The sequence below is a fragment of the Pseudopipra pipra genome, chromosome Z (assembly GCF_036250125.1).
Source record: "Pseudopipra pipra isolate bDixPip1 chromosome Z, bDixPip1.hap1, whole genome shotgun sequence".
In the NCBI taxonomy this organism is placed as follows: domain Eukaryota; kingdom Metazoa; phylum Chordata; class Aves; order Passeriformes; family Pipridae; genus Pseudopipra; species Pseudopipra pipra.
The window spans coordinates 30,569,546-30,592,711 of NC_087581.1; the positions used below are offsets into that span (position 1 = coordinate 30,569,546).

The following is a 23,166-nucleotide window of genomic DNA, read 5'->3' on the forward strand; positions in this document are numbered from 1 at the left end:
GTCCATTTACTAGATCATGGCACTCAGTGCCACGTCCAATCTGCGTTTAAAAATCTCCAGGGATGGTGAATCCACCACCTCTCTGGGCAGCCCATTCCAGTGCCTGATCACTCTCTCTGTAAAGAATTTTCTCCTGATATCCAACTTAAATTTCCCCTGGCGCAGCTTAAGCCCGTGCCCCCTTGTCCTATTGCTGAGTGCCTGAGAGAAGAGACCAACCCCCACCTGGCTAGAACTTCCCTTCAGGTAGTTATAGACGGTGATGAGGTCACCTCTGAGCCTCCTCTTCTCCAGGCTAAACAACCCCAGCTCCCTCAGCCTCTCCCCATAGGACTTATGCTCCAGTCCCTTCACCAGCCTTGTTGCTCTTCTCTGGACCCGCTCCAGCACCTCAATATCCTTTCTGAACTGAGGGGCCCAGAACTGAACACAATACTCAAGGTGTGGCCTCACCAACGCAGAGTACAGGGGAAGGATCACTTCCCTGCTCCTGCTGGCCACGCTATTTTTGATACAGGACAAGATCCCATTGGCCTTCTTGGCCACCTGGGCACACTGTTGGCTCATGTTGAGCTTCCTGTCAATTAGTACCCCCAGGTCCCTTTCTGCCTGGCTGCTCTCCAGCCACTCTGTGCCCAGCCTGTAGCGCTGCATGGGGTTGTTGTGGCCAAAGTGCAGGACCCGGCACTTGGCTTTATTGAACTTCATCCCATTGGAATCAGCCCATCTCTCCAGTCTATCCAGATCCCTCTGCAGAGCCCTCCTGCCTTCCAGCAGGTCGACACTCCCTCCCAATTTAGTGTCATCAGCAAATTTGCTGATGATACACTCAATCCCCTCATCTAAATCATCAATAAAGATGTTAAACAGGACTGGGCCCAACACTGACCCCTGGGGAACACCACTGGTGACCGGCCGCCAGCTGGATGCAGCTCCATTCACCAGCACTCTCTGGGCCCGACCCTCCAGCCAGCTCCTAATCCAGGAGAGGGTACACTTGTCCAAGCCATGGGCTACCAGCTTTTCCAGGAGTAGGTGTAGGGAAACCCACCACAGTCTAAGATTTAACACTCAGTGTGAATAGACATGGCACCAAGCATCTTTCCACACAATTAGCACAGTTACTGTTCTCTATCTGATAAACAGATTTTTTTTCTAATAGCATAATTCTCCCTCTACTGTGATTAAGTCTCTTTCATAAATTGCTCATGTAGCATGTGGAAGCCTTACTGATCTACTTCCTCCTCTACTCTTTTTGAAAGATCATTCCTGAATACAAACGACTAAAACTGAATATAAATTCAGCTCTAAATTTACTCCTAACCTATTTATACCCATTTGATTTCAATCCTATATTTTTTGTATAAATAATCATTTTTCTCTGATACTTGCAAACCTTTTCAAAACCACTCATCTCCACTTTCTTAAGGTACCCAAGGTAAGCTCTTTCAATGTCCTTTCAGAAGCCAGGAACTCCTTCTAGTCGTAATAGAAGACTTCACTTTTACTTGTGTCAGTTTAAATTCATGATCACTCAACATAGTTGACCAGAACAGCACATGAGACTCTAACTGAGTGCTCTGCACAAATTCTTTCCCTGCATCTCTCAAACATCATTGGCCTAATGTGCACTCGAATTATACACTCTTTTCACATGGGCATGTCCTGTTAGTGACTCATTATCTCCCTGGCACAAAGCAAAAAATCTTTTTTTTAGCCCTAAGTATATGACTTTATTGTTAAACTTTGGTTGACTTCTATCACTTCTATACAAAAACTCTTCTTATCCTTCCTGTATAATGACTTGATTGTCCCCAGGAAGAGTAGAACCATTCAGATAACATTGCTATAGGCCCAGCTCTTGAACCACACTCATGATCCAGGTAATGGATCAGACAGGATTAGTCCCATGACCAATGCCTATCTACTTGCAGAACACTGCAAGTAATCCCAGTAAAAGTCAGTAATTCCCTTCTCAGTGCTAAAATGATGTTTCTTTAGTGATCTCCTTATTTACCTTGCAGTCCTTCTGACAGGTCACATCCTCTCCCTGTTCCCATCACTTAAATTTCAACAAAGGACATTGTACAAAATATTCTGTTTAAGTCTAGATGGATCAAGTTAGTTGTATTACTTTTGTCTGAAATGTCAGCTAAATTTCACTCCTTCCTTCCTTTACCTCTTTTCTTAAGCCCTTTGGTTTAGTTTTTGGTTTTTTTCTAGATCCAGCTCAATATAGTTATGGCCATATGCCCTTTATTCCTTCAATTTTTGTGCATAGGAAGTCTGCAGCACTGCAGAATTCCAATATCCTGGCAGACCAGGACAACTCTATGTTTCTGGTAGTGTCAGTTACGGAGACATGAATAATTAAAAAATAATTAATAGAAATATAGTTCAGTTTATTAGAGGTATAAAATTACTTCAGATTTTAAACATCTGTGAAAGTCTGAGCCAGAAGGAAACATGCACGAGGTTGATAAGGGAGTCTAAATACATGAAAATTCAGGAACCCTGAGTAGGAAAGACAAAACAAACATATATTTACCTTTTTAGTTGAGTTGAAGATTACTGAAAACATAGCTATATAATTTTGTCAGCAGCACAGACCTGATTTTCATAACAATCTTTGAAGTCATAAAAGGAATAAATAAAATGCACTCGTTATCATCTGTGCTTCACAGGAGTGCAGTGTAGCTTCAAAAAAAGCCATTTGAAGGTCACTTAGGTCTCATAGCCTTGAGGTAAGCATACTTGTTTAGACCAGTTGTATTCTTCTGCAGTCGTCCTGCAAAACAAGAATTTGCTGACAAGTTTTCCTATAAAATCTGGTTACATTGCATATACTTTTGCAGAAAGGGACATTAACATCAAAGGGCAAAGAACATCTTTGACTTCAGTCCAGGACATCCTCTTCAGCAGACTTGTGGAGACAGAAATATCATGACTATGGCAAGTACAGAGCTCTATTAATTTTCTTTTTATTACATGGATGCATAAGATTTAGCACTATAGATGCTATGGATGTGACAGCAAAATTTTAAATTTATTTCTAATAGTTTTCAAATCAATTATTTGCATCTGACTTCCTGCTTTTGGGGGGATGCAGAATCCTTTTTTTTTAGCTCCATCATGTAAACTGGTTTGTATGTGCCTCAAAATTCAAAATTAAGAAAGAGAAGATGGCTTCTTTTAAGGCCAACCTGACAAATTATTTTGTGTATCTAAAGGAATTCCACAGTCAAGTATTAATGTGACATTGAGCAAGAAATGGGAATGGGCAGCACCTTCTAATTAGACTTTTCAGAAAGCAGTTGTGTTGTTTTATTTTGATTCAGCAGGACTTTGTCACTAAAAAGATAAAGGGATTTTTGTCTGTCTGAATCGTCAGTATAGTTCAAGGAGGACTGTGGTGTGTTTAGCTACATTTGGAGGTAATATTTTTAACTTGTATTTAAGGAACCCAAATATAGGTGGAACCTTTTGTTTACAAAACCCTACTTTAGAATTTGTACAGCAAACACACTCCTGGCATGATTCAGGTGTCTTGCTACTTTCACAAAAGGTTTGTTTAGAGCCAGTGCTCTAAACACGTAAATATGTTGAACACAGAACTTTTGCTGTTGCCAAATGCAGCTTGAAAATAAACAACCATTTACAGTCCCACTATTTTTATTTGATTTTGATTAGTTGGACAAAATTGCTTCCAGAAGTCTCTGCTTGCCTAAATTATGTTGGAAGGCTGTGATTTGTGTCGGGAGTGACTTCTCCACTGGAGGTCACTGTTGTGCAGAAAACAGGGAAGGGCACCACAGGAAAAACACACATGCTGTTTCTACCCAGAGCTGCGTGGAGAGGTTCGCTTCCCTCATAGTTACGAGGTGAGATCCACCAAACTGCAGGTGCAATTCGTCTCACAGTGTGTGACAGAATGGGGGACACACGGCCCACTTATCTCTCATTTCCCAGGTAGCACATTCCGAATACTGGATAAAAAGAGGAAAGGTGAGGTTAGCAGAAGAGCCTTGGAAAAAGACATGAGAGTAGGGCAGGAAGAAAGAAATGTTCTTTTTGAAAGAAACTCTGTATACTAGTAAGACTTTGTGTACACTCTCTGCCTAAGCTGGCTTTACCGAAATGACTTCCAGCAGATGGAAAACTGATCATGGGTCTCTGCTGTGATTGACAGAGGCACAGATGAATGCATTCTTATTTAACCTGACTTACACTTTCTTTTGTTTATGGGTTTATATCACAGGCTAATTAGTCACTTTAAAGAAGGTTTTTATTACCAACTTGCTACCACCTGCTAAGGATCAGGGATCAGAATTCACTGATAGTCAAAATAAAGTTTTTTAAAAGGCTAAAGGGTAGGGACGTAGAAAAGGATGTCAGGCATTATGCAAATACCAGGCAGAAAGCCTTAGGAATTTTTTTTTTTGAACCATTCTTCTTAAAGCTGTTTGGATTAAACTGTGTTTTCATTTTTAAACTTTATTGTCTTTGATTAAAACTGCTGCTGAAGTTACTTTATGTTTTGAAATGCTTATGCTGGGGGAGCATCCTCTTCGTTGTTATTTAGGCCACATCACTGTCTTTATTACTGGTGTCTGGAATTATACAAAACTAAGAAATCTTATAAAGGGCTGCATTTATTTTTAATTAAACTTTAACATTCTAGATTGAATGTTTTTCTAGACACCTAACTCTATGTCTGACAATCCTTGAAAATGTGTTGCTCATACAAGAAAATCAACAATAGAGAATGTGAGATTGTCTACATGAGAGAAATTCTGAGGTTTGACCACTTCTGTGACTAGTCGAAAGGTCCAATACTCTAAACATGTCTGTTCCTCTTGCTTTTGCACTTCCTCTTCCTCCTGATACCAGCAGCTGGGGGGGATGCCGAGGGGGAACCAGCAGATAATCCCCTGCCCAACCACTTACATGAGGGTATATGGGGAGGAAACTGAAGCAACTTCCTTGAGAAAGTTTCCTTCCACTCTTACTGCCTAATATCTCCTTCCCCCAGTTTAGACTCTCTCTCTTCTCCTCTCCCTGGTGCCAGGGCGCTGCTGAGCCACGCCCATGCTCTCAGGCTTGCAAGGGCTCCAGCCAGCCCTGGGTCCCTCCCCGACAGGGTGAGTCTCAGCGAGGGGGCACAGTCAGGGCCCAGTGAGCCGATGGTGGGGGAAGGCAGGGCACAGGCATGGCCATTCCTGAGGGGCACAGGGGAGGGGGGCTGAGGGACCACAACCTCACAAGGGCAGACTGTCCCCAGCTGCCAGAGATCCTTTCCCCACACAAACTGCTGGTGCTCAGCTCCCAGTAGCCCTTCCCTGCTCCTCCATCCTTCATCTCTACCCCAGTCTCTACTGATTTTCAACTATTTGATAGATCCATAGCATTAACTTGAGGAGACAGGGAATCCTGCATGTCAGTTGTCCCCAAACAGCATCTGGAAAGGCCGTTTGTTCCCATAAGCATGACAGACACAAGGGAATGCAGTTAATTCACACATGACCACATCAAATTTCAGTCAGAAGTGCTAAAACTACCTTCAATTTTTTTACAATACAATGGAAATGCCGCAGCACATTTTTCAGGAAGTCTAGGCCTGCCTGCAGACACAAAGATAATGCAGCCTGACACTGCCAGAAACTTTGGTTCTCATCGCGTGCTGTAGCAATTGCAGGCAGAAGATCCTGACAGTGTTCAGGAACATCAAGTTTTTACTGAAAATCAGTTACTTTTCAAAGTGATGCTGTAAAAGGATCACTGCCATGGTGAGGAGGTACTTCTCCCCAGATTTCCTGACCCTGGGGAGTGGCACAGCGTTGTAAGGCAGGACTTCAGACTCTTTGACTTGCCTTCTGACAAGGTGTATGTACTCAAAATATTACTCCCAGCAGCAGCATGAAAGCAGGTACTCTGTAGCTTTTTCAGTACAAGTATGTATACAGATTATCAATGGAGAAATATGTCATTTTTGCTGTTGTGTCCAGTCTTTCACCAGGAGGCAAAAGCCTTGTGAGAGAGAGGAGGAGGCAGGAAGCAAAATTGCACTGAAAAATGTTCCTAGCATTGACTTTCTCTTATCAATATTCCACGTATTTGCGTGCATTGTTATATTATAGAACAACATTATTCCACCTTACAAAGAAGATTTTCAAGTTTGCTTTAATGATATTAATGTACCCGTCTAAAGGTGGTCTCCCACATACTTCCCTCTACCTTCTTCCCCATATATACCTGGTTTAAAGATTATCTGCTCCAGCCAATCATTTCTGCCTTTTTCTTCTCTCATGCTCACTCACCACTAATTCTGTTATGCCGTCTCACCTGATCTAGGATCATGTAATATACTTAAGGTCAGTGAAATGAAGTAGGTTAAAAACAATATGAAAAGAAAAAGATTTTTTGTGTATGTGTGTATCATGTCACTTCAGTTTACACCAACTCCAGCAGCAGTATTGACACAGCTGTGAAGGTAACAAGACTCCAACTATGATAGTCTTTGTGACCATTGAATTGGAAAGCCAGAGGTGTTCAGATGGAAGTGCCTGACTTTTCAAACCCTTTCAGTGCATGGGACAACATCAGTAGATGAAAACAAGGCACCTCAAAAAGGTGGACTAGCACTTATAGCAGAGAAACTCAGTGATACTCACAGAATCACAGAGTCACAGGATCCTTAGGGTTGGAAGGAACCTCTGGAGATCATCTAGTCTGACCCCCCCGCCAGGGCAGTGTCACTTAGAGCAGATGACACAGGAACTGCTCCAGGTGCCTTTTGAATGTCTTCAGGGAGGGAGACTCCACAACCTCCCTGGGCAGCTGTTCCAGTGTTCTGCTCAATGCTATGTTTCTTCCATGTTGAGGTGGAACTTCTTGTGTTTTAGTTTATGACCACTGCTCCTTGTTCCATTGCTGGGCACCACTGAAAAGAGTCTGTCACCATCCTTTTGGCACCCACCTTTGAGATATACATATTAATGAGATATCCTCTTAGTCTTGTCTTGGCTAAACAGGCCCAGCTCCCACAGTCTCTCCCCTTAAGAGAGATGTTCCAGACCCCTCATCATCTTTGTGGCCTCCACAGGACCCACTCCAGTACCTCCTTGTCTTGGAGACCAGAACTGAACACAGTAATCTAGATGTGGCCTCACTAAGGCTGAGAAGAAGGGGAAGATCACCTTCCTCAATCTGCTGGCCACACTTTTCCCTAGTGGCCAGTGTTCTGACTCTTTTTCTTCCCTTTTTTCTTTCTTTGGTTTTTGATAAATTTAATTCCAAAGCAGGCACTTTTCCCAAAGGTACATGGAAACAGTTGAATAAATGGTCTGATAAAAAAACATATTTAAAGTTACAGTCATAAAATTTGCGCCTTGTAACAATAACACACCATTGCTGTGCTGGGATTTAGATGGTGGCTGTGTTCTACACAGAGAGTGTATGGCATGTTTATAGATGGTATGTTTATAGATGAGAAAACATTATCGATATTCTGGTCTTGCTTGAACATTATCTTGTGATTTTGTTGCTGCTGCTGTTGTTTTTGTGAAAAATAAAAAAGGCAAAATAACTTCACATTGCTTTCAGGCTTGAGGGTCCTGTTCCTGAAAGTATTAATTCCTTCATATTCTTTCTTCACCTAAAAATAACTAATTTCTCTATATCACTCACAAACATCCTTCAAAGAAACATGTGGAAAAAAACCAGAAAAGTTTCAGGAAGCTGCTGCACCTGCAAGTGTAAAATGAAGCATATGAGCATTGCAGATGGGCAACTTTCACAGTAATTTCACAGCATAAACTGTTATTTTCATTGTGTTTTTTGCAATTTTTGTTCTCAGCAGCATTCTGTCAGTCAGGGTTATACTTATTTGTGTGTACTGGATAAAAGAGAAGACAGAAGGAACTGTCTAGCATTCAGAGCTGCAGAAATGAGCTAGTTCTTTGATCATTGCATGATTTGTCTAGAGCTGATATTGTGAGCAAACACTTGCAGTGGTTTTTACCCATGCGAAATGACTGTATTGCTACAGTTAGCATCTTAAAACAGTCAAACTGTCTTAAGACTGCCAGATATAATAGCAAGCCACAAAGTCTAATCTGCCCTAGTATTAATAATAAATGCTTTATCATCTGTGATGATTGTTTATTTTCACAAAAAAAATATTATTTTATAAATAAAATATAGTGTTTAGCAGAATGAATAGCATAAAGAAATGCATTTCTACCACTACGAAAAAAACCCCATTATGTTATGTAACCAAAAAATCAGTTAGCTTTGGCACGTAGCAGTGTCTTTAACTCAAATAAGTACCATCCCACACTCTAATAAATTTCTGAACATACTAAGATAGAAGTTTTAGTAAAATAAAGCTGGAAACATAATGCACTTCCAATGTTTTACTTTGACAACCCAAATCCTTTCAAAAATACTAAGAAGGTTGTGCAGAACAGCCTTTAATTAATTCAGACACACAGTTTTCTTCTGCAATCTCACCCCTGTGCAGAGCTCCAGCAATTTCACTGAGCTGTATTTTGTAGGGGGTTCCGCCTTTGTGGTTTGGGTTTACCTTCAGCACAAATACAAGTTTAGAATTTCTTGTGAAGCTTATTTTCTCAACGTCGGCTTTCCCATTCTATATCATCCTTCCAACTCTTTGACTTGTGTAACAAGCACCCTTCTGCAGAAGGACAGAAGAAATGTATGGTCATAGTTTTTAAAAAAGATGTATCTCCACATTGCAGAAATTTTAAAAAACTGGCAAGCGGAATCTCTCGAGATCCTACTGGCATAGGTCATAGCAAATAAACATGTCAGCCAACACCTGATGAGTGGGAATGTATGCAGGATTCTTAGTGGTAGCAGGACACTAGACTTGAGGTCAGCCCCGTCTTTATGCCTGTAATTGCCACACACGTTTCCTTAGCTGCTATTCTGTAAAGACTCAAGCTTGTGTGCACCCATAGAGCTTCACGGGACTACACAATATGGGGAAAATGCAATACTTTTGAATATCACATGGTGCATACTGCTGATGGCAGCAGCCAACCAGTCTGAACACACTTTAGTTCCCTTTTCCTACACCACTTCTTGCCTAATATCCTGAAGAGAGCAGTTCTCTCTACTGTTCATGATAATGAAAACCACAAGCGACATTCTTATGCAAACCCTCTGAGAGAAGCAGAACTCCTCTTAGTGAACGGACCAGGCTGTTAAGGTGAAACACCCGTGGATTGTCACATTGAGGGAGCCAGTTTTTCTGCCTGTATCAAAATACTGGAGACCTTTGGGATATCCAGGTAAACTGTTGTATATGTTTGTCTTCGAAATAAATGTGCAAAGTTCCAGAAGAAATAGAATCAGTACAAGATATTACATGTAATTTAATTAACTGGAAATTTATTTGTAGATTCTACTTGGAATTCATTTAGGAGCTGAAAAGATGCTAAGCTGACAAAACATACTTTCGTCTCTCAAAGTCTTGTTTGCTGAAATTTTACTGAGTGGTCCTAATTTAAGTCAACTTTGCATTTTGAATAATAGCATAAATGGTATCACTCAAAGGCAGTTGTTTTTTTGTTATTCCTTTTGCATTATGTATGCCTTCTTGCTTTGTGGGTGGGGTATTTTTGTAATATACCATATTCTGGACTGAGATATCACTTTGTGTACTTTGTTAGTAGTTGGCCATGGAAAATATTTTTGTTTCCAGCTATGAGTCTAAATGGTACTCAATGCCTTAAAACTGCATTAAATTTCCTTTAAAATCATCTGGGATTTTGAAATTCTAGAAATAAGGGTAGGAACTTTGCAGTGACAGGAACCCGAGTTTTTCTTCCTTGAAACTTAGAGCTGTTACATCCACCTTAGTGGGATAACCAGTCAAATAAGACATTCATAAGTCACTGTATGCACTGTATATGAATAGGGTTCTGAGTGAAGAGAGATCTGTTTGTTACATTTCTGGGCAGATCACTTGAGAGTTGAATTATTTTGAAATAAATAATTTATAAAGAAACTATATGAGAAAAATTATTTTAAAAAAAAGAAAATTATTAAGTTTAATGTAGTTCTGTGTTTATACAAAGCCATGCTACAAAAATGTAATTGTTTTTCAGAAGGGGTATTAAACAGTCTGGTTTTATTGGATGGAAGCTCTTTATGGAAAATTAAAAACACTAGGTTTCTGTTGTTGAAGACTGAGTTGCCAATGATTGATAGTTTTTTTCTGATTTTGACTTAGATAGGTACCAAAAATAATCAATAAGGGAGAAACTTTGTGGTGAGCTTATCAGGACATAGGATGAAGAGATGATTATGCATAGATTGATGCTTAGACCTCATGCACAGTCTGTGACAGCAGTAGTTTGGGACTAAGCTGGGATGTCATCTGGCTGTTCTGATCCAGCCCTGTGCCCTCACTAGTCCTGGTCTCAAACTCATCTGGAGATGTCTGTTTATGTTCCTGCAATATGAGTAGTTAGTCTCATGATTAAAAAGGTGAGTAAAAGTGACAAGAGAGAGGTACCAAGGTGCAGAGCAATGCACAATGGAAAAGATACAGAATACACTGTGATCAGGCTGGAACACTGTCTTGTGTAATTTTGACAACTGCATATTCTCACATATGAGCTGGTTTTGTCTTGTTGGTGCTACGGGGATGTTTGAAATATTTTCAGGGTAACATAGAGGCTCTAAGCCTCTCAGTGGAGAATCCCTTAGATTTCTATCCTTTCCACCCTAGCAATCTGCCTTTCATAAAAACTCCAGGGAGCAGAATAGCCTGCCTCTGTCGGATGAGGGCTGGTTTCTCTTTATACCAACCATTGTATGAGAAAGTCTTGCTTGGGCAAACTCTGTTTTTCTGCCTTCTTTTCATATTTTTGCTACCTACATTCATAGGTACAGAGCATTGCAAAACCTCAACTCCACTTTCCAAATGCTGCGCTTACTCTTAGAGTGAGTCTTCTTTAACTAGAAATTACAGTTAGACTCAAGAGGAAGAAAAGCAGTGTGGAAATTATTTAACTCTTCTGGAAACAACAAAGTTGCATAATGGTAATTCTGAAGCCTCTCTGTCTGGAAAAGCAAACAGTCAAGCAATAATTTATCACTAATTCAGAATAGCACTAACATCCAAACAAGCAGCTACATTGCCTCAAATTCATTAAGTTCAGTAGAAGTTATATCAGGCCTCCATAAGGTTGCAAAATAATTTTCAGGTCTGTATTTTTCTATAACTTTCATACGTAATTTTCCTTGTCTTTTCTGTCCAGTTCCTTATCCCATATATCGTGTCTGTGGATTAGACCTCAATTTCCTTACTGGTTAACAGTTTCTCTGGTTATTTCACTGTCACAGAATTCATGAGGACAAACACTTTTCTTCTTAAAGGGATAGGTTTATAATCTTTATTTCATTACTCTCTAACAAACTCATCAAGGTCTACTTCTACTGAAAGACTATGGGTTTTTTAAAGGCCTGTTTTGATCTTATCATTGGGGAATAGAAAGGAAAAAGTTACAGTTGAAAAGTGAACAGATGGGGGTTTTTTCCTTTATAAATCAGATCTGCATGCATTTTGAAGAATTGCACAATTCCTTGTACAGTCAACTGTTACATATATTTCATTTGCCTGATTAATAATCCTATACACACACATCTGCCATTCCATTCACTGATCCAGTGTTGCTGTTTGAAGAAAGAGTAGCCTCCAGGGGAAGTTGAAGTGAAATGATCTTTTGCTTTCACCAAGACAGGAAAGTAAATAATAAGAGTATATGTATTCCCAGGCAAAACAAATATTTTTCAATCAAGCTTCTAGTTGAGACAGAAATATTCATAGTAAATTCAGGAATAATGTAGTTGGAACCTTCATACTTTCTGTGTTCTCATTACACTGCACTTCTGCACAGAAATGAGCAGTTATTTTGTAAATTATGGAGAATTACACTTGTTAACACTGAGGTGTAATTAAGATCTCAATGTGAAAGAATTCTGTACAAGTGTATCTTGGTACCTGTGCGAGTCTCTACTGAAGGCAGTGGCAGGCTGGAAAAGCATTGTGTATACAAAGGAATGTGTGGCATGGGAACTAAAAACTGGGGATTGCTCTAGATTTGAACAAACACATTTGAATAATGCAAACATCTTGTATCAAAGCAAATCTTACTGTGCTCCTTACGTGCTGCTTCCAGTTCATATCAGAAGCTGAAAAGCCAAAAATATTTTGCACTGAATTTCCCGCTAGAGAACAAAGAGAGAGGTTAGAAAATAATCCAAATATTTCTTGCATGAGGCTCCTCTGCTGCACAGGCAGTTTGCACTTTAGAGAGCAAGGGTAGCGGGAACTTAATCTCACTTCAGAATCTGTTCAAGTTCCCATTTCTTGATTTACAGCCTACTGTATGTGATAACGAAATAGGTAACTGCTGTCACTTCTGAGAAGGGAAACACAGGAACTGCGGGGATTACTCTATGAGCAGGGCCACAAAAAAAAGATTTTCTCTTTTTCCCAGTTCCCAATCTGTCTATCTAGCCTGTCAGGTTGTGCATTAGAATCCACAACATGGCCTCTAATATAATGTAGCTTATGAAGGCAGAAACCGGTGAGGTACATTAAAGAGAAGCAGAAAGATTTCACCAAGTTTCTTACTCTCTTCTGACTCCTAGTGTTCCCTTTACCATTTACTACTCATTTTAACTAAACGAAAGAGGGTCTATTGCTGATTGTAAACCCTTCCACATGTCCAGCAGCTTTTTAGTCTTGAAGAGCTTGCAAATATGTATGACAAGGACAAGGTTTGTTCACAGAGTTGGGAAGAAACTTATTTAAAAAAATCCATTTGCAATCCTAACATGGCAGTAGTGAATGTTTCAGTGCATTTTAAAGCATGTATGAATGTAATTCATGTAATTTTGTTATTAAAAAGATGTAAAAAACTTCTCAGAAACCATATATATAATAATAAACTTCTTCAAGGCCGCATTCCCAGCTTTCAAAGTTTTACGTGCTGAACATTGTGGGAGACCAAATAGGTGTTCAAGCTCTGAAGACTTCAGATATGAAGTAAAATTACATTATCTCTACTGGTTTAGTTTTGTTACAGAACTTAAAAAAAACCAAAACATGCATTAATTCAAAATCAAAAGAGATCAAAGACAAAAGGCTTTATTATTCTCTCTTGCCTTTCTATTGGCTTAACTTTCTGTTTAAGGGGGTAAAATCAGTGTTTTGCAAGGTATTTTGGGAGAAATCTTAAATGATTAGTGGTACATATGTGTATGTCTGCAGTGGAATTCTCTGTGTGTGTGTGTGTGTGTGTGTGAGTGCATATGCATCAAACAGCAGTGGATGGCTTAAACCTGATAATTTCCATAGTAAATGTGCACTTCCCCCCTTCTCTATATGTGCAAAAGAAACAACGTGGTGCTCTGGGTATAAATTTTATTATGTCAGTCTCGTTCTGGCTGCATTAAATGTGAGTAATTTGTACAACAACACAAGCAGTTTGGAGAGACTGAATTTCTTGGCAATGTTGAAAGACTGAGAAAGTTAACTTTAGGTTACAACTTTAGGTACAACTACTCCAACATGACAGGCCATTTATGTAATGTGATACAATCAAATGGAAGGCAAAACGAGCAAAAGCCCAATTGAAAAGCTCTTGTTAATGAAATTTAAAAAATCACTGAACACATGCTGAACTGTACTGACTGAAGACACAGTTCATTCCTCAATATTTAAATTTTTTTCAAACACCTGTTTATTATGCTTTGTAGTAATACTTCCTTGTTTACAAACAAATTATTCAGAACCCTTCCTATTAATAACATTCCTGCTTTATGCTATTAGTTTTACATTTTAACTCACACACAAATCCAGATCCTACTCAAACAAGTTGTGAATTGGATATGTCAGTGTATTTGCCATAGCTGCACACCTGCCACCACTGGGAAAGGACTGGGAAAGGACTCCCTCTTTCAGGAGGCCCCTGGAGCCCAAAGGTAGCCCCAGCCCAGCACAACAGGACCAGCTCACTCCCTTTGCTCCCATCCTTCACCATGTTGGGTTTTACTTGTGCTGAATTCAAATGTATTGAGCTTTTGTTTTCAGTTCATATTAAAGACTGGTCCAGAAAGTTACTCAATAGGGCTGATCAATTCAAATATTTATTTCTGAATGAAGCTGCATTTTATCCACTTGGAATTGTTCAACTTTTTTTTTTTCCCTGAAAAGTTCAGTATCTTTGAAAGTATCTGGGTGCATTGTTTGTAATTTCTTCCCATTTTGCTTCACGTATTTTCATTTTCCATCCACATATGCGCCATGTTTTTCAGATGCAAAATGGAGAAGAGAAAGACGGACAAAGCAAGGGTGGGGGGAGCGGCAGGGAAGAACACTGCTGAGAATGGAAAGAAAAACTCACATACACCCCCCTCAAATCAGAATAATTTTTGTTTTCACTAAGGAACTTGCAGTTCTCCAAAGACTTGGCAGGAATAACCCTAATATGGTACATTACCCAGGTCCTAGTACAATCTGTACTTCTCACCACAGACACTCAAATTTTTAGGTATATATTAATTTTAAAGTAATTTTTTTTACATTTATTATATGTCCAGTTCCCAATTCCAGATATAAACAGAAATTATAATAAGCCCAAAAGGAGCTACATGGGCACTCTCTAAAGGCAGTGCCTGAATGAAAATTTTAAAAGGTTGTATCATCAAGGCAAGGATATAACAAAATGCTCAGCTTCTCTTAACCCTACAGGAAGATGTGCTAGCCAATCAGCAGTACCACAACCCTCAGACCAGGAAACTCTTTAAAGTACAGTATGTGTGAACATTGTAACAGGACTTTCTCATTGCTCTTCTTTGTTTTTCTCTTCTTTGTGCTTGTAGCGTAGGAAGTCACGTTTGAGGTTACTCATGGAAAAATTTGAGAAGGGTAGTGAAGACAGAGAGGATGATCCTGTTCAAAGTCAACCCTTCAAAATCCGAAGAGAAGAAATTCCTGAAGGATTACAACAGGAAAGGAAAGCAGTGTTTGAGAAACTAGCAAGTCAAGGAAATGCAATGTGTACTCCAGGACCCAGTACCTCTCATGAAACTGTTCATCCTAAGCCTCCTCTGGCAGATAAGCCTTCAATTGATGACAAAAGAGAGCATAATCCAAAGCCATCACATTTGAACCCAGTGGCACAAAGGTTTGGTGTTCATCTTCAGCCAACTAACAGAGAAAATTATGGAAAAACTGAATTCACTAAATTCCCCATCAAAACCTGTGACTCGGCAAAAGTGGACCCAAAGCCTCTATGTCCAAAACCTGCAAGGAACAAGTTCCCCAGCTCTGCTCATCCTGATAAAGAAGAAAATACTCTGGGAGCAAAACCAAATTCAGATTTGGCATCACAGAAGAGTGAGGCAGAACCAACATTTCCAAAAGTAACTGGAATTAAGAAAAAGCTAATGTCTGCAGCACAGGAAAATGTACCCAAGCCTTCTCTCTTTAAAAAACCTTCTTTTAACACTGAGGTCTCTAACAATACAGACACTTCTAATAAATGTGGTTCTCTTCAAAGTAGTCTGTCAGGCCCTGGAACAAATACACACTCACTTAAGAAAGTAAAGGAAATGAGTGAAAATAACTCAGCTGCAGAAGCTGCAGGTAGTCATCTTCCTAAAATATCTCTGAAGCCTGCTGGCCACTCACAGAGCTTATTTCAAGGCACCTCGAAAAACGTGGAGGAAGAGACTGAAGAAAAGGGAATGAGTGTTACCAAGACCACCATTGCCAAGAAAGTCAACCAGGAAGGATCAGATTCTTTTCCTAAGTTTCATAAAATCAATACAGCACTTGGTGCAGAAAGGTCATCAGATGAATCACAAGAGAAAGAGGATGGGGACAGGAGTTCAAGATGCCCCAAGCAAAGGGTTTGGGGCCCAGTGGTCAAGATGGCCCCGAACCCACCAAAGCCCAACAGACCCCCACATGTGAAACTACGAGGATACCAGAAGAGCACCCCAGAAAAGAGTAAGTCCACTCCGTTCTTTCTTTCTTGAGTGTTGGCTTTTTGAAGCATTTAGTACCAGGTTAATTTCAGACGGAATCCTCTCTTCTGTTCAGAAATAACAAGGCACTTCTGCATCAGATAACCCCTTAAAACTTTAACTTATGCTTGTGTACAATTTATGTTTCCGTACAGGACAGAAATTAAAATTATATTCTCTATTCTCCAGCGATAAAGAGCAGGATGAATGCTTTCCGTATTGGGTTTATTTGTTTTTCAAAACTGCTTAGATACAGCTTTAACTTGTGTCAGGGAACATATTCTCAACAGACATTTAAGTCCTGATTTCCTATAAATGAGATGTTGATGTCCTGTTCTTGACAGTAACTTCATGGCCACAGCTTGAGGGCCACCAAAATATTATATATATGATATTGCATATATTAAATCATAATCTGTAGTAACCACACTTTTTTTTTCCTTTTTGCCTTTCACAATGACTAATCACAGCAGGAGTCTAGAATTTGAAGTATTTTAAAGTTTGTGACCCTGGAATTTGATGCATTTTAAAGTTTGTTTATAAAGTTGAACACTATGCAAAATGACAGAATTAAATGTTCTTACATGGAGCTGCAATGATTTTATACCCAGATCTGAATTTGGACTCCAAAAGCTTCTCCCAGACTTAGCATCTTCTGTTAGGTTTGGATGACTTCAGTAGTGTGGCAGCTAGTAGTACCTGAGGCTCTGTCTCATGATTTTTTTGAAGAACCAAGTCTCTGAACTGTATGATGGCCCTAATATTAAGGCTTGTCACTAGCTTTCTGTAACATTTGAGATGGTCTTGCATCTGACAAGAATGTCGGTAAATACATTTGAAATATCTGACAGGACACAAATCCCTGTGAAAAAAAAAAAAGAAATTGCTGTGACTCCATTTCTGCAAAGACTACTGCTTCAACAAACTCCTTTCACTGCGTAAGAGAAGCTCAACAACAGTAGAAGCTGTTTCTGAGGCACTCAAAATATGCCTTTGAAAAGCTCACATAAAAATGTAGATTTCTGAAATCAGACCCACATAACCCACTGTGACCTCCTTGAAGGAAAGACCTATTTGCAGAGATTCCAAATGTCTTTGATTCTCCCCTAGATCACCTGTATTTCAAACTTTTGGGTTAGGGTTTTTCCTCAACAGCTTTTAGTCACTTTTTGACAATGCCAACTGACAAATGTCTAAGTTTTATAGTCGCTGAAGGAGGCTCTCTGTTTTTCTCTTCTAGCAACAGGTGTTCGCAACTATGAATGTGTAAGAAATACTGATTGCATTTTAAAATCAACATTTTAAATTATATGATGGACAGGGAACGTCCCTCTCAGTGCATGAGAGAAATAAGGACTGAAATTAAAAATTATTAGTGTGTTACATTTTTATGGGATTTTCTTCTTTTTTTCTTTTTTTTTCTTTTTTTTTCCCCTTAATGCACTGCTGTCTGTGTTGAGCACAGGAAGCAAAGAATATATTCTGTCCCTATATATATTTTTTTAGGTCATGTAATTTTAGCCTGTTGTGTCCTGTGTCTAACTGTGTGCAGTTATACACATTTCACCTCTGTTAGTTTGCCTTAACCATTTCTCTTAGATTTAATTCAACAGATCAAACTTTGATTCTTAAATTTTTGTTGTAGTTAGTGAGAAAGGGAGATGCCCAATGGTGTGATTTAGAGCTCTAAAGTAGCTGATAGTGGATGCTCTGAGTAATTCCACGCTGTGCATGTGCAGTACATCAGGTACATTCATGTAATTTTGTAGATACATAGTTTGCCCTTGTACTTTCTGTGTCTAGAACACAGTATGGCTTGTGCTTCAGCAGTTCTGAATACATATAAGGCTGGTTTTCCTGAGACAGAAGATATGAAAAAGCTCAGAGTTGACTTTCTCTACAGACAAAAAGCCTTCTTAAAAACACAGAGTCTGCATGCAACTATATATTGTGTTACCATTAATTCCACTCAGAAATTAGGAACATATCAGTAGCAAAAAAATGTACTTTCTTGTCAGCTGCCATATTCTGGTTTTTACCTGTTAGCCTATAGTTAAGGAAAAGCAAGATCAGGCCAAGATCCTCAAATGGTGCAAATTTGTGCATCTCTTTAAAAGAAATATGCCAATATACAATGTCAATATAGACAGGCAGAATTTTCAGCCAAATACACCAGCAAATATCCTGATTAAATAAAAACAGGAAGAGCTTTGCTAGCTAAAATTTTAAGAAGCCCTGACAAAGGCTGGAAACAAAAAATGACAATTTGTGTTTTAAAAAATACATTTTATGGTTTAAGTAATTAATAGAGGAATTATTTTTATTTGTTTGCCTGTTTGCTCTTTATTCAATTTTTTCCTGATTTCCATTCAGTTATAGACACAAAGCATTTTTTTCAACTTCTTTTTAAAACGGAGGGTTAGAAATATTTATCCTGTGCATTTTAAATTAACACTATGAGCAGGGCTGTAAGAACAATACCAGAACTTTTGCTAGAAGTAGGGTCTCCAGTTGTCACTAACCAAGAGTTAGTGCAGCTATTAGATTGGATGAGTCACACTGGGAACTAAGGATGGAGGTGCCCAGCATGGTGGCACGGGTTGTTTTCCAAACGTTACAAAATGCACACCCAACTAAGCAGAACAGAAGAGTCAGACATGGTCTTCTCTATCTCACAGTCACAGGCTCAGGACAAGACTGAAAGATTTAGAAGCCACATTAGTGAGAAGCTGTTCATAGAGACCCTGAACTTCAGCCTTCCCCCACAGAGCTGGCATGAAGACCCTGATGTTCTTTAATTATCTTTAATTAATGCAGCTCATTTCTTTGTGGCCAGAAGTCTCCATAGAACAGTTCTGGCGGACAGCCCAGGGGACCTAGAGTGAATCCTGAACAAATTCCTTTTCAGATCAACAGTTATTCACTGTTGCTGTATTTCTTAGAACATAAGTAACAAAATCTACCTGCTTTGCAAGAGCAGTTAAACTGAAATGTATTCTTTTTTTCTTTTTAACTGTCATTTCAAGAATCAAAGTAATGTCAGGAAGACACCGCCCCCACAGAACAAAGTCTTCTCGCTCATTACTGTGTCCTGATAAACAGCAGCTTGCCATAGTTGCTTAATTTGGCACCATGATTCAGGTGCTGAATAGAAGAAGAATAAGCAAAAGCAAATAGTTTTCCCATGCAACAAAGCTTTCTGAGATCTAACCTTCAGAGCTTTTGGTCTGTGTTAGGGCAAAGGTTAGGCTTTGTGTTGTCGTTTGAGAAGAGAAAAGCTTTGCACATGGTGGTTGTTACATTTGTGTTAGGGGTATGTGCCTGCACTGCAGAAAACCTTGTACTGCCTGATTTAAAATAGGAGTTTGAATTCTGCTTTCTTGGAAGTATCAGTTCACCCCTTTCTCTTTGTTTGTTCTCCTTTCCCAGGAAAGCTGTTTTAATGGGTTTTGTACATAAGTATTCACAGGGGATGAAGTAACATTAAATGTTAGATGCTGAAGGATGTACCTTTGACACAGCAGTCTTAGTCACATGTGGGAGAAGAATTTAAACCATCCACCACGTCTGCTTGAAAACTCAGGGATGCTAGTTTGGTGTTGGCATTGTTGTGGATTAGAAATTTTCACCTAGTCCTGAATAAAACTTCTGTAGATAACAAATATCTTGTTAAGGAAAGTTTGACTATTGATGTGTTACCATTTTTCAGTCAAGTCAGTCTTTAAGAAATTCCTGTCTGGGCCTATGAATGCATGACAGGCTGGTAAATTCCTCTGTTACGTCCCATTACAGCAATTTTCCCTGAGAGAAGATCATATTTACATCAACTAAGAATCAATAATTCTGAACCACACATGTGCTCTCTAGTTCAGAAAATAATACCAACTGTACTCTTTTATAATAAACATCTGAGATCTTAGGAAAAAGAAGAGAAGTAAAGTCATTTTGCTGGCAGCTTTCCATGTGAGGTCACAACCATACTGTTGCTTCCAGAGGAGAACCCCATCTGTGCTGACCTCAGTGGGATCATACATGCACAGGTGAATTCAGTTGGAGGCTGAGAACCCCTTGTGCTCCACACATCCCTGAACAACTGGTGAACCATCAACACTGGGGCTTCAGCTAGGGAGAATATTTTGAGCTGTATGGTGACCAATGAAAGGATACTCTGTACAGAATTTAGGAGGAAAAAAAAAAGAAATATGTAAGAAAATTCTCACTATTTATATTTTGGGTTATGTATGTGCAGTCCTTGTTGAGGTTCTGTTCTATGATGGATTGTGTACCCACACAGTGACATGACTCTTTCAGTTGGGTAAGACAATCAGAGAGAAAGGAGGAATTTGAGGTGCATTGTCAAAGTTATCATAACACTCTTTTGGCAAAGTAATTAACAATAAAGCCCCACTCCCAAGGACAGTAAATGTCTTAACTGTCTTTGCAAAGCTGCTTAGAACAAGTCTGTTGCTGTTCTTACTTGATGGCAAGATGATACAGCAGCTTCCAAAGTTATAAATAACTGAGGATTTTTATTTTTTTTAAATCACATGGTGTCATGGCTATTTACTGCAGAATTTGGATTTAAATCTTAGAAGACTTTTCTTTTCATACCTCAGTGCCACACTGAATAAAGTTATGCAACAACTCAGTATTAAGGTGTAAGGGGATAAAAGAGAATTGTAACTAGAGCAGACTCTCTGCTTCTAAGATAGATGAAACTAAAAATAGGTGATGATATCTGATGACACTGTTCAGGGTGGGGTGGCAGTCACTGTGTGTCATGATGTGATGCCAGTGATTGCACAGATGAACTGTATTATGTATTATTACATTTCATGATGTTGATGTCTACTTTTATTGGTCCCCCATATATTTAACTGAAAACTATAGAAGTGATGATCACATAGATCTGCCAAGAACTTAACTTTCATGGATCTGCTTGAAAACAACTACAAAATCTGGAGAAGCATTTGTATGTAGCTTTTAGCAATTCAGCATTCCTCTAAGGACATTTGTTTTTCTCCTTCTCTGAGAGAACCCAAAATGTTCCTGTTTCAGCAGCATTATACTGAGAAACAGTACACCTCTGAGAAATAGCAGAGTCAATCTTTGAAGTTCCTAGAACTGATGAATGATGTTCAACTGGAATATAGTCAAAGTTGTGCGTTTATCATGAAAATCAGACTGCGGCATATGAAACCCCACACAATGTACATGGTTTAGTACAAGTGCAATGACATCACCTGTGGGGGCCCCACTCCAAAGGAGTCATCTTGCTCATGCGATTAGTATAAGGTCAGTTTCATTCCTTCCTCATTTCAGTATTGTTTCTTTGGCCATTTTTCAATAATTCAACCTGTAAGTTCCACAAGACCTGTTGAATTAAATTTCTCTCAGTCTTTTAGCTCACATCTTCATTTTCCAGCTATAATTACATGCACCATAACTACAGAATATGCATGTAAGACCAAATTTTTCAGTGACCAAGACATTCCACAAGAACATTAAAGCTATGGAGGAAACCCTGACACTAAAGTTTTTGAAGCATTACATTTAATTGGTCAAGGGTTTATCATCTAACTGTGCTAAAATATGTGGACAAAATTGTAAATTAAACTGCTAGTATGGCTTACAGAACTGAAAAAAAATAAATCACTGCAATTTAAAAATTAATTCAGCCATCCTGATAGAAGTATACATGAGACAGTTATTTATCTGCCCAAGGAAACAGGTAAACTTAATACACATTATAGATGACATGGATCTTGAAGGAAACCAACACTGAGTGTTTCTTTGCAGGTGATTTTCTGAGGGTAACTTGCTGGTTTTGTGCATTAGGAAGGAAAAGTACACAAAAGCCATTGCAAATTGATATTTAAATTCATTTTCCTTGATTATTTCCTTTAATGTACTGAAATTTCTCTTTGAGCTGAAAGTCCTAACTGTTCAAATAATATTTCCTTAGCAGCTTACAGATGTAAAACCTATGCAGTAAGCATAATGTTTGAATTTGAAAAAATAGGTATTATACTGGAGCAAGCACTTTTATCTTTTTATTTTCTAGACCTATTTTGGTCCACAGAAAGAAGCACTTTTAATGAATCTTCATCATTTGGTTGCATTACATGGGTGCAAAAGTTAATAAGTTGACTAGTTAAGATAGTCATCTAAATAGTTCATTATAGAAAATATATAAACAAATAAAAATAATAGTTCATGATACTTTATACATAGAAAACTTTCAGTCATTCCTGAAAGCTTTAATTACTAAATGTTAAAATAAATATTCACTATTAATAGAGATAAACAAAATACCAAGCATTTCATAGCAAAGCTGCTAGGAAGACTTTGAAATAGTATCCTAAAAGGTTCATTTGAATAATGAACATTCCTGAAGTCATTGGTTTCCACTTGAAACTGAACCCTCCCAAAATGTGTCCATTTGGAACAATGATGTTCCTTGTTTGCTGATGCTGAAGAGAAAACCTGCAAACCTCTACTATCTGAATGCAAGACTTTGTTGCCTTGGATTTTTTATGAAACTGATGTTTTATATACCATGTATGATGTAATTATTTTTCAGATTGAAAAATTTGTTTATGAAATTATCATTTTGTTAGTTTGGGAAATAGATAGTCACATTTCAAGTAAACTTCTACCTTTTCATCATTCTACACATTTTTTTTGCCCTCTCTTTCAAATATAAATGAGTTATGAAATATTTTAAATTATTACTATCTTACATGTCCTCTGTTCCAATTGCTTTTTTCTTGCATATGAAATGATACCATGCAATGTAAAATTAACTTGCTCAGGTTAATACTTCTTATTAAAAGCAGAAGTAATCATTAAAGCTTTTTATCAGACAATGAAAAGTTGCAACTGTAGTTCAATTGAGAATTAATTTTTTGTGTTCCCCTTTACGTAAGGATAGGCTTCTGTGTAGGATTACACATCTGTAGTTTGAAATCACATATGCCAGTCGGCACTGCCCAGATGAAGCTTTACAAATATCTAACCTCATATTTAGACACAATAAGGCTCAGTCCTGCAAACTTTACATACTGAAGTACTTTGGATGAAACCTGTGGTCTT

The 23,166-nt window shown here is 38.6% G+C and overlaps 1 protein-coding gene across 4 annotated transcripts in view; it reads left to right on the plus strand.

The window, feature by feature from the left end:
* Positions 1–1,038: 1,038 nt before the first annotated feature.
* Positions 1,039–23,166, plus strand: part of FYB1 (FYN binding protein 1) — a 49,359-nt gene continuing 27,231 nt past the window's right edge. For 3 of the 4 annotated variants that reach the window (XM_064642459.1, XM_064642458.1, XM_064642460.1), the window contains exons 1-2: positions 1,039–9,314; positions 14,923–16,054. In XM_064642459.1, the coding sequence (XP_064498529.1) occupies positions 14,950–16,054 (1,105 nt within the window). In that variant the 5' untranslated portion in view covers positions 1,039–9,314; positions 14,923–14,949. Of the gene's footprint in view, positions 9,315–14,922; positions 16,055–23,166 lie in introns of those variants that run through there. The other variant, XM_064642461.1, reaches the window with a different exon arrangement.